Raw genomic sequence first — 17279 nt, 5'->3', positions numbered from 1 at the left:
GGTTTTGATTTGTTAATCTTGTGCTGAACTATATGTGCTTTTATTTTACATATTTGAGTTCTTAATTTGCTATTAGTTCTATCAAATTTGCTATAGTTAGGTTTCCTTATGTTTTCCTAAAAAAAAGTTTGTCAAAATATTGTGAACAATACTTGTTTCCTTAGATTTTCCTTGAATCTCTTGTGTGGCTGAAACTTGTACTTATTTTTGAAGATTTTAAAACAGATAAAACAGAGGTATTAAGTGTTCTAAAGTGTGACAAAAACAAAGAACAAGTGTACCTAAAAATTACTCAAAGTTTGTGCAAAAGTGTGAGCACTTCTAATACACACACACACACTTGATTACCTCTTGTTGCTTGTAAAATGTTTGGAAGCAATTCTTTCTATTAAATACGAGACTTCAATACATGTTTAAAAGGCATTAAACTCCTGATTGAATAAAAAAAATAATGAAAAAAAGTTACAAAAGAATAGCAAAAGAAAACACAAAAGGAAAAGCCAAAGGAGTTGAAATTTTTTGTGTGAATGGCTCTCGGTTTTGCTTCTTTTTGAATTTTTCTAAAATTGTCCAGCCATAAACACTTGAGATTTGTGTCTTGTTTTCATTTCTTAATCTTATATTTTAATTTTGTAATCCATTCTAGAGCCATTGGTAGGTTTTCCTTTGTGTGCTTCTTTGGTGCCTTAATTTTTGCTTGTCTTTTGTGGAATTCTTCCTTGTTTTGTATCATCTACTTCTGGTGTAGCCTATTCTTCAATTGAGACTTTTCAGATTTGAGCAAATTAATCCAGCCACTACTTATTGTGTTGAGTTCTTCTTTGAACATTTGGAAGGCCAAGCTACAAGGGTAGCATCTTGAAAGGTTTGTGGAGTCCTAAGAGTTTGCTTTTCTCTTTGGAAGAAAGTTCTTGGAAGTGACCACCATTTGGAGTAATCACCATCAAGATTACTTCACAAAAAAGAGTGAAACACTAGTGAGGGTGCTGCAGCTGAACTTGAAGTGAAGGAGACAGAAAATTTTCAAGAAAATTTTTGTAAAAAGGAAACTAGTGACCAAATTTAGAGACGAAAATTTTGTCACAAAATTTCCTTTCAAAATTTGTCTCTAAATTCTGTCACTAATTGGTGGCTATTTTGTTTTCTAAATTTTGGTGCAGCCACCACATTTCACTTGTTGTAATTTTGCATTTCATTTCTTGTGAATTTTCATTTCATTTGTACAAGGCCTTTAGGAGTGTCTTGGAGTGCCTTTGGTGCATTTCCATCTCTCCTTAGAGTTTTCTACTAGGGTAATTCGTTTAGTACTTGTGAGAGTAGTCCTTGGAAGTCCTTTGTACTTTCCAAGCTCTCACATAGGTTTATAGTACTTACACGTCTAGTTTATGTTTTCATGCCTTTAAGTTTTCAAGTCATTTAAGTTTTTAAGCAATTTATGTTTTAAGCAATTTATGTTTTCATGCAATTTATGTTTTCAAGTCTTTAAGTTTTGATTGCATTGAATACTTGTACACATTAGGCATTTGTTTGTTATTTTCTTTTTGAAAATTTCTTTGTGAAAATTGTTTTGTGCAAGGCAAGGTACAAGGGAGTTTAGAAATTTTTACTTGAAGAGGGTTGGTTATTAAGTGACTCCTTGTACCTCACCTCCCTCCAAAGTTCAATTTGTATTCTTAGACCTCTAAGTGCCAAGTCTAAGCACTTAAAATCTTATTTTCATAAAAATTACTTTTGTGTGAAAATACTTGTTGTTTAAAAATGTCTCATTCTAATTATAGTGGAAGTGAAAGTTCTCCAAAAAGCATTTCTTACTTAACAAAAGAACTTAAGTCACTTAAACTATGGAGAAAGTAAGAGGATATCCAAAAAGAGAAGGAAATAATTGAAAGGGAAGCCCATCTTGCTCATCTAGAAGAAGAAATGAGACTTCTTAAACAAAAATAAGAAAAGCTTAAAGAAGAAATGAGAAAACAAAAGAGAAAGAGTAGGAGCACCCACTCATAATATTCATCTCCTAATGAAAGCTTTAATGTGGGTGACCATTATCAACCTTCCCCTATAAGAACTATTAAACCTAGGGAATCCAAGGTGGATCTCCCTCAATTTTTTGGGAAGGATGATGTGGAAGCCTACCTTGATTGGGAGATGAAGGTAAAACAACTCTTTGCTTGCCATAGGGTAAGTGAAGAGAGGAAGGTGCCACTTGCAACCCTTAGCTTTCAAGGGCATGCAATGTATTGGTGGACCTCTTTGAAAAGAGAGAGGAGCCTCCACAATGATCCTCCTATCCAATATTGGAATGATCTTAGGAGTGCATTGAGGAGGAGACACATTCCCTCTTATTATGGTAGGGAGCTTATGAATAAGCTCCAAATGCTCCAACAAAAAGATATGATTGTTGAGCAATATAGGCAACAAATAGAGCTATACATGATGAGGGCATGTATTAGAGAAGAGGAAGCCACCACTATAGCTAGATTCCTAAGTGGTCTTAACTTAGAGATTAGAGACCAAGTGGAGCTACTACCCTACAGAGACTTAAATTATTTAGTCCAACTTTGTGTAAGGGTAGAACAACAAATGTTGAGAAAATCTTCTTCTAAAAGAGAAAGCTCCCACTCAAGATCTCATAAGAAAGACTACACGGAGGAGGAAATTTCTTTTGAAAAGAAAAATATTTTAGAACCCTCCAAGGAATTAGCTAGAAAGAAAGAAAAGACTTTAGATAAGGGTAAAGGTTCCATCACTCCACACACTAGCACAAAGACTAGTGATATCAAATGTTTCAAGAGTCTAGGGAGAGGCCTGTTAAGTCAGACGAAGCAATTCTCAGTAAGGTTTTGAATGAGACAAATATAATACATGTTGTTATTTCTAACAAGTGTGTCAGTGTTTCAGAAAAACAAGTAAAGGAAAGTTGAAGAATAGGGAATGTGCATATGCCAAGATAAAGGAAGAAAAACTTCAAGCCCGACGAAAAGACAACAAATACAAGACAAAGCGTACTATTAGTCAAAGTTTCGTAGTATAAAAAACATCATAAAGATCAGAACAAGCAAAGTTGTATGATAGATAAAAAGCCATGTGTGCATTAGAAGATGAATAACCAAACATCAGACGAAGGTTGGTCAGAGATAAGAAGAAAGTCAACTATGCACCAGACAAAGGATAGCACAGACTAAAAATTATTCCAAACGAAAACAAAGTATGTCCATCCATCATAATGATCAGACTAAGACGAAGGTCAAAGCTTGAGACACACATGGACTGCTAGACGCAAACGAAGACTGCCATAAAAGCATTTGAAGAATCAAGTCTCAAAAGGACAAATCAAGGCATTGTCTACGACTACACCAAAGTTCTTAACGTAAAACGCATGATCAAAAGAGAAGAAGAAGAAGAAGAAAAGCATGCAAAAGCAAAAGCAATCATGTGTCAGAAAAAAGTACATCACTTTTTCTGAAAAAGATAACTCTCTACAGCCACGTGACCAGAAAAGGACAAAAAGGTTCCTAGGTCTCTGCTAAATTCAGACATGGCTGCTAACAAGGCAAGAAGAATTCACGCAATGTCTATGAATAGGAAGCAACATTTAATGCAAGATTCTAAGCATTAAATGAAAGATTAAACTAGTCATGAACAACTATATTCGCTTCAACGGACACTTGCAACGGGCAAATTTCACAAGACTATATATAGGTCACAATGTCGAACCTGAAAAAAGAGGCTGTTGGACTCGAAATGGTTCAAGCAAGAAAAAGAGTGATATCCAGCCCATGAAGCAACGAAACCAAAGACAGAGCATATAGAGTCAAATGTACCTTAGTGTATTTCTCTCTGTAGACTAAGGAGTTCTAAGTGTAACTTATGAACGTGTACCTTAGGGAGTGTAACAAGTTTATGTATCTTCTCTATGAGAGTAAACCACACTTAATCCTTGCAAAGACTAAGTTTGTATACCTTAGTGAGTGTATCAACCCATGTGTCCTCTCTATGAGAGTAACCTATACATTCAAACCAAACCTGTCTAGCTAATATTATAAAGCCTGAAGAGGCTAGGGAAAGAATACTTGTAAAGCCTGGAGAGACTTGTCAAAGAATACTCACTGCAAGCCAGAAGTGGTTGAGTAAAAAATACTAGCGTTGATGAGTGAAGTCAACGGGCTAGGAGCTAGTCGAGAATACTCACTAAGAGCCAGAAGTGGCTGAACAAAGAATACTAGCGCTAGTGAGTGAAGCCGGCAGGCCAGGAGTTGGTTGAGAATACTCAATAGGAGTTAGAAGTGGCTGATCAAAGAATATTAGCGTCAACAAGTGAAGTTGATGAACCAGGAGTTGTTGAGAATACTCGGGCAACCAGAAGTGGTTTAAGAATACTAGCGTCTGCGAGTGAAGCAGACGAGCTAGAAGTGGTTGAGAATACTTGGGACCAGGAGTGGTTGTGACCTGGGTGGTCTATAATACTCACTACAAGCCTGAAGAGGCTGAACAAACAATATTTGTACTTAATTGACTATCTAGTGGAACCCTTCGATTGAAGGAGACTGGACGTAGCTCAGTTTGAGTGAACCAGTATAAAAAGACTTGCTCTACACTTTAATATTTTAAACGAACTTTATTTGATTGATCCAATTCATTGAAAACTTCATCTAATAATTATCGTCTGTTAAAGCTATCTTCAGACGAAAACCATATTTGCTCAATTGATTATTTTAAAGAACAGTTTTCGTCTATGCAGTATTTTTCTCTTAGTAGACGATGAAATTCCCAGACGCAAGATGATTTTGATAAACCAATCTTGGGTTTTTTCCGATCAAGCATTCACTAATATTTCTACTGGACGAAAGAGAACCTGATTGCGAGAATGTTTTTAAATTTCCTTGTTCACATACACACACATATTCAACCCCCCCTTCTATGTGTCTTTCTCATCTAACTTCAAGGCCGCATTGCTTCTCAATGCCCTACAAAAAAGGTCATGATTCTAAGGGGGCATGACACTTATAGTAGTCAAGAAGAGACTATTACCTCCTCTTCAAGTGAGAGTGAGGATGAAACAAGACTTCAAACATCCAATGTGGAGCCAGTTTATCCTTATGAAGGAGACTCCTAATGCTTAGGATAATCCTTAATAGTCAACCTAGTGGTACTCTATCTCAAAGAGAGAAAATTTTTCATACTAGATATAATGTTTTAAATAAAGCATGTTCTCTCATTGTAGATAGTGGTTCATGGTGCAACTGTTGTAGCACTAGGTTGGTTAAAAAGTTGAGTTTAATTACTATGCCACATCCTCAACCTTATCACTTACAATGACTTAATAAGGATGGAGACATAGTAGTTAGTCAACAAGTGAAGGTCAAGTTTTCTATTGGGAAGTCTAAAGACCAAGTTTTATGTGATATAGTACCAATGGAAGCTTGTCATATTTTGTTAGGAAGACTATGGCAATTTGAAAAGAAAACTATACACAATGGTCTTACTAATGAAATCACCTTCACTCATAGGGAAAAGAAATTTGTGCTTTATCCTCTCTCACCTCAACAAGTGGCTAAGGATCAAACACAAATGAAAATCAAAAGAAAAGAAGAAAAAGAAAAAAAATAAAGCACTTTGTGTACGGAAGTGTAAAGAGGAAGAAATATCCTCTAAGGGATTTGTGAATAAAGAGAATAGTTTTATTACTAAAAATCCTATGAAGAAAATTCTCTTTATTCATAAAGATCTTAACTTTTGCCCTCATGCTGCCACTAGTCTTAAAGAAGAGATTTACAAATCAATTATTTTTAAAGAAAAAGAATCTCAACTTCAAGATTTAGTAAAGAAGAAGTGGACTTCATTTAGTCCTACTTCTTGTGCTACTTCCTTGGTGGTGCCCAAGGTAGATAGCCCTCCTTTGTGTAGGACTCTTCCTACCTTAATTGTTTTAGTACAACACTCAATTCTTGGAATATATTATTTGTTGGATACAACATATAAGCCTGCAAGGCTCCTTGTGACAAATCCTTTTCATAATTATCCAAAGAATAATATAATCCAAAATTGCTTAGGAAATTTTCTAGTAATATTTTCCTTTTTTTCTAGGAAATGCCTAGGTTACCACATAGGGTACTTTAGGCAAGATGTTCTAGTTGTTAGGATTAAGTCTTTAGAATGATATAGTCTTAGTTTTAGCACTTTTTTAGGGTTTAGTAATATACCTAGACTATGATTAGGAGAGGATCCTATTCATTATTTTAGAAGGTCTAGTATCATTAATTTCTTTATTAGGTCCTATGAAAGTATTCCTCTTAGGATATACCTTTCACAGTCATTGATTGACAATGTCACCTCTAATGAATGTTATTATATATTTGTAGGTGTGGATGACCATCATGAAGACTCTCGAGATTTTAGGTCAAATCCTTTTCAAGAGGGAGGGGATAATCGAAATATGCCAAGGCCAAGGAAACCAAGAGGTGATATATTAAAAGAACCAAGATGAATGGGATGATTTTGAAGACCTTTCATATGCTTGTAAATATAGTAATTACTTGTATATGTTTATTTTGCCTTTGTATATGTGAGACACTTTGTTTTTTTTTTTTATATAGATCATTGTATAGTGAATTTAGAGTAGGTTCTTTGAAGACTTTTACTCCATTTGACCTTGTATTAAAGGTCACTCATTTTACATTTTTCAGTAGTAGATGTAGGGTGGCAATTAGCAAAGAGTATACGTGCAACTAGTAAATGGGTCAGAGTTGGACCTAGGCCAAATTTTACATATTGGGCTTATTTTGTTCCATATTTTCCAAGGAATTGATTTAGCTAGGCCTCACCAACATTTGGTGAACCTAACTAAACCAATTCCAAAATTTTTGGATTGGATTAATTATGGAAAATATGACTTGTCCTCCCACCTCATCCTTGGTTGGATTAGCTTGCTCACTTGGCTTCTTTGGGAAGCTTGTGCTACAACCTTCTAACTTAGCTTGCTTCCAAAGCTTCTAAGTTATAAGCTTGCTCCACAAGCCTCCCAAACCAAGGTGGATGGTCAAGCTAAGCTAACCTTGGTTCTCTAGAACCATGCTTAGTCTAGCTTGCTCCACAAGCTTATCTTGGCCGAAATTTCTAGTATGTCTTGCACCCTTGGGAAGCTTGTGCTACAAGTTTCTAAATTAGCTTTATTCCCAAGCTTCTAAGTTAGAAGCTTGCTCCACAAGCCTCCCAAACCATTGTGGATGGTCAAGTTAAGCCAACCATGGTTCTCTTGAACCATGGTTAAGCTTAGCTTCCTCCACAAGCTACCTACTTCTATATATCTCTAAAGCTTTCATTTGTAGACACTTTTGGATGTTAATGAACAAAATTTTCTCTCAAAATTCTCTCTTCCAAGGGCCAAAACTGTGGAGAAACTCTCTCCCTTAGGAACCTTCACAAAGGACTTTCTCCTTTGTGTCTTGGTTTCTCATTTCCTCTTCTCCTTTGAGAAGAACCGAACCACTTGAGTGGCTTCTACAAGCTTTGAGGCTTGTCTTGCTTTCGCCATTTTCAACATTGATGAACCTCCAAGAGCTAGATTGGACAATGGAAGGAGCTTGAGGAAGAACAACAATCACTTATCCAAGTCACTTCCATCAGAAGGTTGGATCAGCTTGAGATCATTGGGTATACTGACTCTAATTTTGCTGGATGCCAAGACAGTATGAAATCTACATCAGGCTATATATACATGCTAGATGATGGTGTTATTTCATTGAAGAGTGCTAAAAAATCTCTTATAGCCTCTTCTACTATGACAGTTGAATTCATAGCGTGTTATGATACATCTCATCATGGAATTTGACTGCAAAATTTTGTCATATGATTGTGTATAGTAAATGATATAGAAAGACCACTTAAGTTATTTTGTAACAATAAATCAACAGTTCTATTTTCCAACAACAATAGAAGCTCAACAAAGTCTAAACACATAAACATCAAGTTCCTAGTTGTTAAAGAAAGAGCTCAAAGTAAACAATTCACTATCGAACATATTGACACAAACTCCATGTTGACGGATCTACTTACTAAAGGATTACCATCTAAATTGTTTCATGAGCACATTGCTCATATGGGTGTTATGTCTTTAAGTGATGTTCAATTTTAGTGGGAGTTTGTAATTTTATGAATGTTTCTATGACACAGACATACTTTTCAATATCTGTATGGTTCAAGTATATTTTCTGCAGAAATAAAGTTTTGGTATATTGAAACTTTGGTTTTGTCGTGGTTTGATCTCACTAAGGTTTAAGGAGGACCTATTGGAATTAGGCATGTTAACATCACATTACATGAAAATTCCATACTACGCATCCATATCATGATTCATGTTATTCATTTGTATCAACATATGTGACCATTGATGGGTTTAGTTATGACAAATGTAACAAAGACTACTTTGATCCTATATTGGTATGGTTGATAAACTGAATTGGTAAAAGATGCATTTGGTAATTATATAATTATAAGGTTACACATATAGTTCAAGTGGGAGATTGTTGGATCCTTAATCCAACATTGGCCTTATATATGAATAATTATATATTAAGGACACATAAGGTTATGTCAAATTAAAGTGATCTAATGACATATAAGTTATTTTGACAGTTATGTATATGAAAGGTTATGGGGTCTTTAATGTGTGGTAATTAAAGGATAATTCTATTTTGTGATGGGTAAAAATAGAAATACCTAAAGAACTTATGACTGACTATAAATAGGTTAGGTCCTCTGATGAAAGTTGTTGAAGAAAGGTTGATGTTCTTCAAAACTCCACCGTCCAATCCCCTTCTTCTCTTGAGGTTGACACGCCAATGGAGGATTAAGCACCTTGAAGAAGCTTCAATGGTGAAGAAGCACAAAGGAGTGCTCGCTTACTCCTTGAAGAAGTAGAAGAATAATGTTCCAAGGCACAAAGGTGGAAACCTTTGTGAAGGAACCTAGGGGAGAAAGTTCTCCACGGAACTCTAAGGCTTTGGAAGAGAGAATTTGAGAGAAATTCTGAATATTATTCATCCAAAGTGAGGGAAAAGGTAAGAGTTACAAATTTATAGAATGAGGTAGCTTGGGGAGCAAGCTAACCTTAACCATGGTTCAAAGGAACCATGGTTAGGTTGCTTGACTGGCCATCTTAGTTTAGGAGGCTTGTGGAGCAAGCTTCTCACTTAGCTTGCTTGGGAAGAAAGCTAAATGAGAAGCTTGTAGCACAAGCTTCCCAAAGCTTAAGAGAGGAGAAGAAATTTCGGCCAAGTAGAAAGACAAGGCAAGCTAGGCGGCCTTGGTCTCATTTTGCTCCATGAATCCGGTTCAAAAATGTTTGGTTTGGTTTAATTAGGTCCATCCAAAAATGATGAGACCTGGCTAAATTAAATCCATGAAAAATTAGGAGCAAAATGAGTCTAATATGTAAAATTTTGCCTAGGCCCAATTCTGGCCCAATTACTAGTCACACCCTCAAGCATTGCTAATTGCTACCCTACTTCTACTACTGAAAAATAGAAAAAGAGTGACCTTCAATACAAGGTTAATTGGAGCAAAAGTCTCCAAGGAACCTACCCTAAAAACAATATACAAAAGTATATAAAAAGAAAACAGAGTGCCTTAGAAATACAAAGGCTAAAAATGACCTATACAATGAAAACTATGTACAAGATATATACAACAGAACTATGCCTTCTCTTTATGATAAAGTGGTCCAAATGAAGAGTACCTTGGACTTAGAAAGCCCATTGGTCTTCAAGTTGCCGCGGTTGAGCTCCAGGTAGCACTCGCCCCACGCCTCAATGAGTGTGAACGTCGCCTCCTCGCCCCACACTCAAAAACCCTATAGGTACTGTTTTTTAGCGCGCGGGGTGGAGAAATTAATTTGCTCATCCTTCTACATCGGTCAATAGAAAAACCAATGTAGAATACTTCATTTTTACATTGTTTTTAGGAAGAACCGATGTAGATATGCTTATATTTTCTACCTATTTACAAGATTGCCACCGCATATTTTTTTTACATTGTTTCTTGGAGAACCGATGTAAATATGACGATGTTAAATAGTACTTTTCTAGTAGTGTCTTGGCCATAGCTCTAGTGATTGGACCCTTGGCCCATGGTCCATCATCCTTAGATCACACTATGTTCTTTTCCTTTCTGACATCTCATTATTAGAGAAAGACAAAGAGATAACTAAAAGGTTCTTTCAAGAAAGTATGTGTTGATCTGGAAAGCCAAACTACACAGCTCTCTTACCATCATGAATTCATGTATGTTTCTGTTTATTGTTTCTTGTTATTAACATGATAGATTTTGTATTTTATATAGATGATAGTTTTCATCAAAGGCTTAAGTTTGGTTTTAACAGAAGAAGCCCCACTTGCTCTGTATGATTTCAAAGACAAGCCACAACATAACAACTTAAACTTTTCTACTACTCTGGCCATCTAAAGAAAGGAAGGAGAAGAAGACAAAGAAGATTCTCGGTCTAGAAGGAAATGAAAGAAAAAGAAAAGGGAAATTGGCTCTCACTTTCAAAATAGCTTTGTGTGTCTCTTAAAAAAAAAAAAAAGCAGTGTTATAATTGTTGTTATATTGGACTATATACTATATCACACTATTTACTAACATTGTGTAGTATAATTTGCAAATATGTGCTTTAGTTATTGATATTAAGATCAATATTTATGAAAGAATATTTAACATAATTTTTTGCTTACTTTTTTTTTAATAATTTTAAACTAATTTTAAAAATAAATCATATAATTAAATAATAAAAATTTTGGTAAGAATTAATGTATTTAGAAGAGGAGCTATTAACATAGATAATTATGAGATATTTTTATTAATTTAGATTAATGAGTAATCCTAGTACTAATATTGACAGCAAAGACAATAATAATGATAACAACGATAATGAATAATGATAATAATGTTAGTTACTATTATTTATTTTTATATATAATCTAATAGATATTATTTACTCTTTTCATACATTTTATAAAAGTAAATATTGATATAATATATATTCTACTTGGTAAATTCAAGTGGCTTCTGTGACATATTCCTTAGGAGGTTACTTGTCTCTCAATTAATGGACAAAATTCTTGATATAATTCTTTTAGCAGAACTTTTTGAAGTTTCCTTGGTAATTCACGTAATTCTTTAACATATATTCTTATTTTGCGGCTTACTTTATTTCTGTTACATCATGCAGTATTTCACTATTGTATATGAATCATCCTCTAAGAAAAAAATATAAAGTGAAAAGGTTAAAATTTATTTATCATTTTGAATTAAATTATCTCATACAGATAATTCATTATAAATTAATAGTAAATTCATCCTTACTTTTCCCTTGTACATCTTTTAAATTTAGATGAGTTACAAATCTTTCATATATAATTCTGTTCATACTCCATAGTTCATAGTTTCAATGAGCTTGTCTTAGTTTCCATTTCTTCTCATACTCTCCCCTCTGCTTAGTGAGCTTATTATATACTTTATTTTTCTGTTGAGAAATAAGTGAGAGCATGAGAATAAGCTTGCTTGATGACTTGAGTATGAAGGTAAAAAAAAAATAAAAAAAATAAAAATAAATACAACAACATGAAGTCATTGTATCTCAAGGGTTTCTGATAAAGCTGTTTCAGAATCTAAAGGAAAGATGAATTTTATTGATGAACCCTAAATCCTAAATGATGTGCCAGTGTAGTTGTTTATGGGCCTATTTAAATAAACATCTCCATTAACACTTCTAGGAGAAGAAAAAGAAAAAGAAAAAAAATAAACTTCTCTATATAATTTAAAATTAGTTAGGTAAGTTAAAAAATATATTTTCAAGAAATTAATAAGAAAGAACTTGTACAAATTAACTTGTGTATAAGTTAAATTTAACTTTTGAACTTTTTTTCATTTTTTTCTTATTTTCTTTAAGTATTTCTAGATAAATTTATCAAAAAAAAAAAAAAAAAAAAAAAAACTCTTAAGACCCTTCCACTATACTTCCACTATAAAATGTTAATCCTTTCGCAAATGATATGATCATTTCTCTCTCAACCTCCCCTCTTGATTTGTAGGCAATATGCCTATCTCAGTTCCCCCAACTAACCTAACTAATTCCCTCACTAACAAACACCTAAGTAACTACTAATGGGTATTTATGAGTTTCCTCTTCCCACCTATCTATCAACACTTATATTTATAGTGAGAAAACAAATGCATCAAAGTTAGGAATGCCATAACATGTTACTGATGTAAAAAAAGACTTAAAATAAAACTTTCTGGGAAATGGTATTGCTCATTAATTTTTCAATAGATGTTGGTAGAACTTTTTCCCCTTTAGTAACTCCATCTACTTTGGATTAATCAAGATCCAAAATGACTTTAAGATACTCGAGGGTTGAGACAGAAAAAAATCTCAAGGAGGGCTTAAAACAGTACCATTTCCCTAATCCACTGAACTTATTGAAATTTGTATCTTAGTATTTCACTGTCCATAAAAGTATATCTGGACTCTGGAGTACCGAATATCAAAGGCAACAATAATCTTGATATCTGGATGTTGGAAGCTACCTCCTCAATTAGAAACAGGGACTCCAAATAGTCTTCACTAGTGACAATGAACATCTAGTTGATTGCAATTCACTAGCAAGGAAATGCATTTTTATCAACTTTTACTCTTGCTGGTTTCACCTGTGCACTAAATTGTTTTATGCGGTTATATTGATGACGATCATACATTATAGAGAGCACTCACCCACGGTTTAGAATTGCGATTTCTATTTCCAAGGTTAACCCTACAGTGGAAGTTAAGTGAGCCATTACCAGATTCAAGGAACTTACTCTTCTCATCTCACTTCCCAGTTAAGTGAGCATCTAGTTAATGGCATGCATATGGAAACAACATTTGTCCTCTTGGGAAAATCAGAAACTGAGCAAATTTTTCATCATGCTATTTGCTGCAATAATATTTGATACAAAATTTTGGAAGAAATGAACAAAATGTAAAGTCTTCTTCAGATGCTTGGACTTGCATTGTATTAGAAATCAAACCTCTTAAATATGGAAACGAAATGTGTACATTAAAAGAATCTACACAATCTCAAACTCAATCTTTAGCAGTACTTTTTACAAATTGTTCTTGTACCGGAAGGACCCTATCGGTTACGTGGATCGGCCACGTGGACCGGCACGCCATGTCCTATCAGATGTTGACGCAGCTCAGATATCATTTTGGCTCGGCTACGTGGATCGGCCACGTAGACCGACACGTCACGTCCTATCAGATGACACTACTCGAATACTACTTCGATTTGATAGGGAACTAAGAACTGTGCTCTTCCCCTATCGGCTCGGCCAGTAGCCGAAAGAGAACGTTTCGGCCATTCTGTCTCGACTCGGCCAAAAGTCAGCATTGAATAATTCGAATGACGATTATGATTAACAAGGGACAAAACATAATTAAGATATAACCCGCCGATTAGCACCATATTACCTAATTTGGTAAGTACCACAGAAGGCCCACCATGCTCAGGCCCCATGTCAGGTATTATAAATAGGTTACACGTAACGAGGTATGTCACTATTCATTTATTACCCTAGAAAATCGTGCTTGTCTTGACTTGAGCGTTGGAGTGCCTTTTGCAGGTACCTCCCCCACCCTGAAGAATCCATCTGAAGCTCCTGTTCGGCCCTCCTTCACCCCGGAAGATTACGAGTGTATCCTCAGACAGGTACATTTTGGCGCCTACCGTGGGGCCGAACCGACAGCTTTTGAAGAAGTCAGACTGAGTACTATTTCGAAGAGATATCATGGCAAAGACAAGGAGAAATCACATGGGAGACCACCAATTCGAAGATGAACACCAGTCCGAAGCAGATACCGCCGAGACGATTGACGAGACCAACATGGCTGAAATGATGCGACAACTAAAAGAGGAAATGGCCGTCATGAAACAACAACGAGAGAAAGATGCTCGTGAGATGGCCGCCTTGAGGGAAGAGAATGCTGCCTTGAGAAACCAAAACAAAGATCCCACATGGAAACCTTCCGAGCCGACTCATACCCAGGGTTCGTTTCACTCACTCGGACATACCTCTCTTCCCCACACTTCCACTGTCACCCCAGGAAATCACGCCTCGGCTGCCCAAGCCACCGGCCGACCCGCATACGCCCCACCTACTGGAGCACACTGACACCCTTTCACCCCCAACATAATGCAATCCCCCCTTTTAGACCATTGGAAGTCCCTCCCGATAGATAAATATGACGGGACCACTGACCCCGACAAGCACGTCGATATTTTCCTCACCCAAGTCACCTTGAGCACTACTGACGACGCCGCCCTATGTCGTATTTTCCCAACATCCCTGAAAGGAAGGGCATTGAGTTGGTTCACTCGTCTCCTGGCCAACTCGATCGACTCTTTCAACACCCTGGCATCCCGGTTCACCATCCAGTTTGCCACCAGCCGACCCCACCATCTGACTTCCCTTGCGCTGGTGAGCATAAGGCAAGAGAAGAAGGAATCCCTTCGGACTTTCATGAGCCGATTTAATAAAGCGGCCCTTGAAATTCGAGATCTCAATCCGGCTGTCGCCCTCCATCATTTGACCACCGCCTTGAAACCGGGACCATTTTCCAACAGTATCTGCAAAAAACCACCAACCGACATGGACGATTTGCGTCGGCGCGCCGATAAGTACATGCAGATGAAGGAACTTGCGGAATTTCGCAATCAAGCCAGGGCCGAGGTGGCGGCCAAGACCGAGAAGCCTGCCGAGAGCTCTTACCGTAGCCGTCCTAAGGATCTCGTCCCGAGGGACAAACCCATTCGGGGACCACGGTACACTCATTATACTCCTTTGAACACTAGTCGATCGGTTGTATTAGACTAGGCACTTGCCTCGGAAGTCTTGGCAGTGCCGAAACGAGCCTCGACCCCCCCACGAGCCGATACAAGCAAGTCCTGTAAATACCATCGTAACCGGGGTCACTCAACTAAAGAGTGCGCGACTCTTCGAGACAAAATTGAGGACTTAATCAAACAAGGACAACTTCAACATTTTGTTGATCGACCTCGCTCCCCCCAACATGATGATCGTCAGCATCGTCGAGATCAATCCGATCAAGACAGATCTGACAGGCGTCCCTTCAGGGAACGAAGTCGGTCGAGAGGCCGAAAGGAAGACGAGCCGACGACTTAGCCCCGAAGAGTCATCAACACCATTGCCGGCAGATTTGCCGGCGGAGGCGCTTCCTCATCGGCACAAAAGAGGCACCTGCGAGCCGTCCGAGCTGTACACGCGGTGGAACGTACTCAACGCAGGATGCCGACCATCACGTTCACCGAAGCAGACTTCAAAGGCATTGATCCAGACCAAGACGATCCAATGGTCATCAGTGTCGAAATTCACAACTGCATAGTTCGAAAAACGTTGGTCGACCAGGGCAGTTCGACTGATATACTATATTGGAACACATTCAAACAGCTCGGCATCCCGGAAGCCGAATTAATCCCGTATAATGAGCCCTTGGTTGGATTTTCTGGTGAACGGGTACAAATAAAAGGGTACATCAAGTTATTCATTCGCTTCTGCTTTGATGGAGCCGAAGCCCGCGACATTCCGGTGAAATACGTGGTTGTGCACGCCAACACGTCTTACAACATCCTCCTCGGAAGACCCTCCCTCAACAAGTTGGGTGCAATTGTGTCAACACCACACTTGGCTATGAAGTTCCCATCCGAATTGGGTCGGATTATCACCGTCCATGCCGATTAGAAAGCGGCTAGGAAGTGTTACTTTGCTAGCCTCCGGTTGCCCCGGCTTGAAGCAACCGAGCCGCGGGGCTTAAAACGAGTTCACACAGTGGCACAAGATATTGAAACGATAGTGGACTTCGACCCTCGAATGGAGCTAGACGAGAGGCTCGAACTGATTGAAGACCGACATCCAATTATTATCGGACCGACCGACTTACACGTAACCTATCTCGGTTCCAACCTGTCAGAGATAGAAAAGCGCGATATCGGCCAAGTTGTCAAAAAAAACAAGGATCTCTTCGCATGGCGGCCAGCCGATATGCCAGGGATTGACCCAACATTTTTGTGCCACAAGCTTTCGGTGTGCCGGGAAGCAAAGCCGGTTGCCCAACGAAAAAGAAAAATAGGGGAAGAAAGGAAAAAGGCAGTCGAAGCAGAAGCTTCCAAGCTCTTAGAAGCAGGTTTCATTCGAGAAATCCAGTATACGACCTGGTTGGCCAACGTTGTTATGGTCAAAAAGTCTAAAGGCAAGTGGCGAATGTGCATCGATTACACGGATTTGAACAAGGCATGTCCCAAAGATGCCTATCCGTTGCCGAATATAGACCGATTGGTTGATGGGGCGGCCGGCCATAAGTTTTTAACTTTTCTCGACGCGTACTCAAGTTACAATCAAATTCGTATGTACCCCCGAGACGAAGACAAGACGACGTTTGTCACAGAATCTGCCAATTACTGCTACCAAGTGATGTCGTTCGGCCTCAAGAATGCCGGTGCCACGTATCAACGGCTCATGGACAAGATTTTCGGCAACCAGATTGGGAAAAACATAGAAGTTTATGTAGATGATATGGTGGTCAAATCGGCCGACACACCTTCCCATGTAACGGACCTGGCCGAAGTCTTCCATGCCCTCCGGAAGCACCAAATGCGACTTAATCTCAATAAGTGCGTATTCGGTGTCTCAGGCGGCAAATTCTTAGGTTTCATGCTATCAAGCCGGGGCATTGAGGCTAACCCGAACAAATGCCAAGCTATCATCAACATGAGAAGCACGACAAACTTGAAAGAGGTCCAAAAACTAGCTGGCCGACTGACAGCATTGTCTCGTTTCCTACCATGCATGGCCGAGACTTCCAAGCCAATTCTTAGCCTCATGAAAAAAGCAAATCGGTTTCAATGGACGGACGAGTGTGAAACATCTTTTCAACTCTTCAAGAAACGTCTCGGCACTCCACCAGTGCTGAACAAGCCGACACCCAGCCGAGAACTAATCCTATACTTGGCAGTTTCTGGTGAGGCCATAAGCGCCGGTCTAATATAGGAACGCGATGGCCAACAGCAACCCATATATTTTATCAGCCGAGTGCTTCAAGATGCCGAGCTCCGATACCAATTATTGGAGAAGGTAGCGTTGGGTCTCATATACGCGGCTAGGCGCCTTCGGCAGTATTTCCAAAGCCACACCGTGGTGGTCCTAACAGATTGCCCGATCGCCAAAGTACT

At 38.1% G+C, this 17279-nt stretch overlaps 2 protein-coding genes across 2 annotated transcripts; both read left to right on the top strand.

Annotated features, from left to right (window-relative positions):
• The first annotated feature begins 14226 nt into the window (after positions 1-14226).
• On the top strand, positions 14227-14907 carry LOC109806267 (uncharacterized). Its single transcript, XM_020368641.1, has one exon. It carries the CDS (start codon positions 14227-14229, stop codon positions 14905-14907), a length of 681 nt encoding a protein of 226 aa, XP_020224230.1.
• A 432-nt stretch (positions 14908-15339) lies between these two features.
• On the top strand, positions 15340-15792 carry LOC145954494 (uncharacterized). The gene has a single exon (XM_083068807.1). The coding sequence runs from the start codon at positions 15340-15342 to the stop codon at positions 15790-15792; it is 453 nt and encodes a 150-aa protein (XP_082924933.1).
• The last annotated feature ends 1487 nt before the right edge of the window (positions 15793-17279 follow it).

The sequence above is a fragment of the Cajanus cajan genome, chromosome 1, assembly GCF_000230855.2.
Source record: "Cajanus cajan strain Asha chromosome 1, NIPB_CcT2T_4, whole genome shotgun sequence".
Lineage (NCBI taxonomy): Eukaryota > Viridiplantae > Streptophyta > Magnoliopsida > Fabales > Fabaceae > Cajanus > Cajanus cajan.
This window is presented reverse-complemented; position numbering and strand designations above follow the sequence as displayed.

Excerpts from the sequence above, each read along its gene's own strand:
- LOC109806267 (XM_020368641.1), top strand. The coding sequence starts at position 14,227 with ATGCAATCCCCCCTTTTAGACCATTGGAAGTCCCTCCCGATAGATAAA.
- LOC145954494 (XM_083068807.1), top strand. The coding sequence starts at position 15,340 with ATGCCGACCATCACGTTCACCGAAGCAGACTTCAAAGGCATTGATCCA.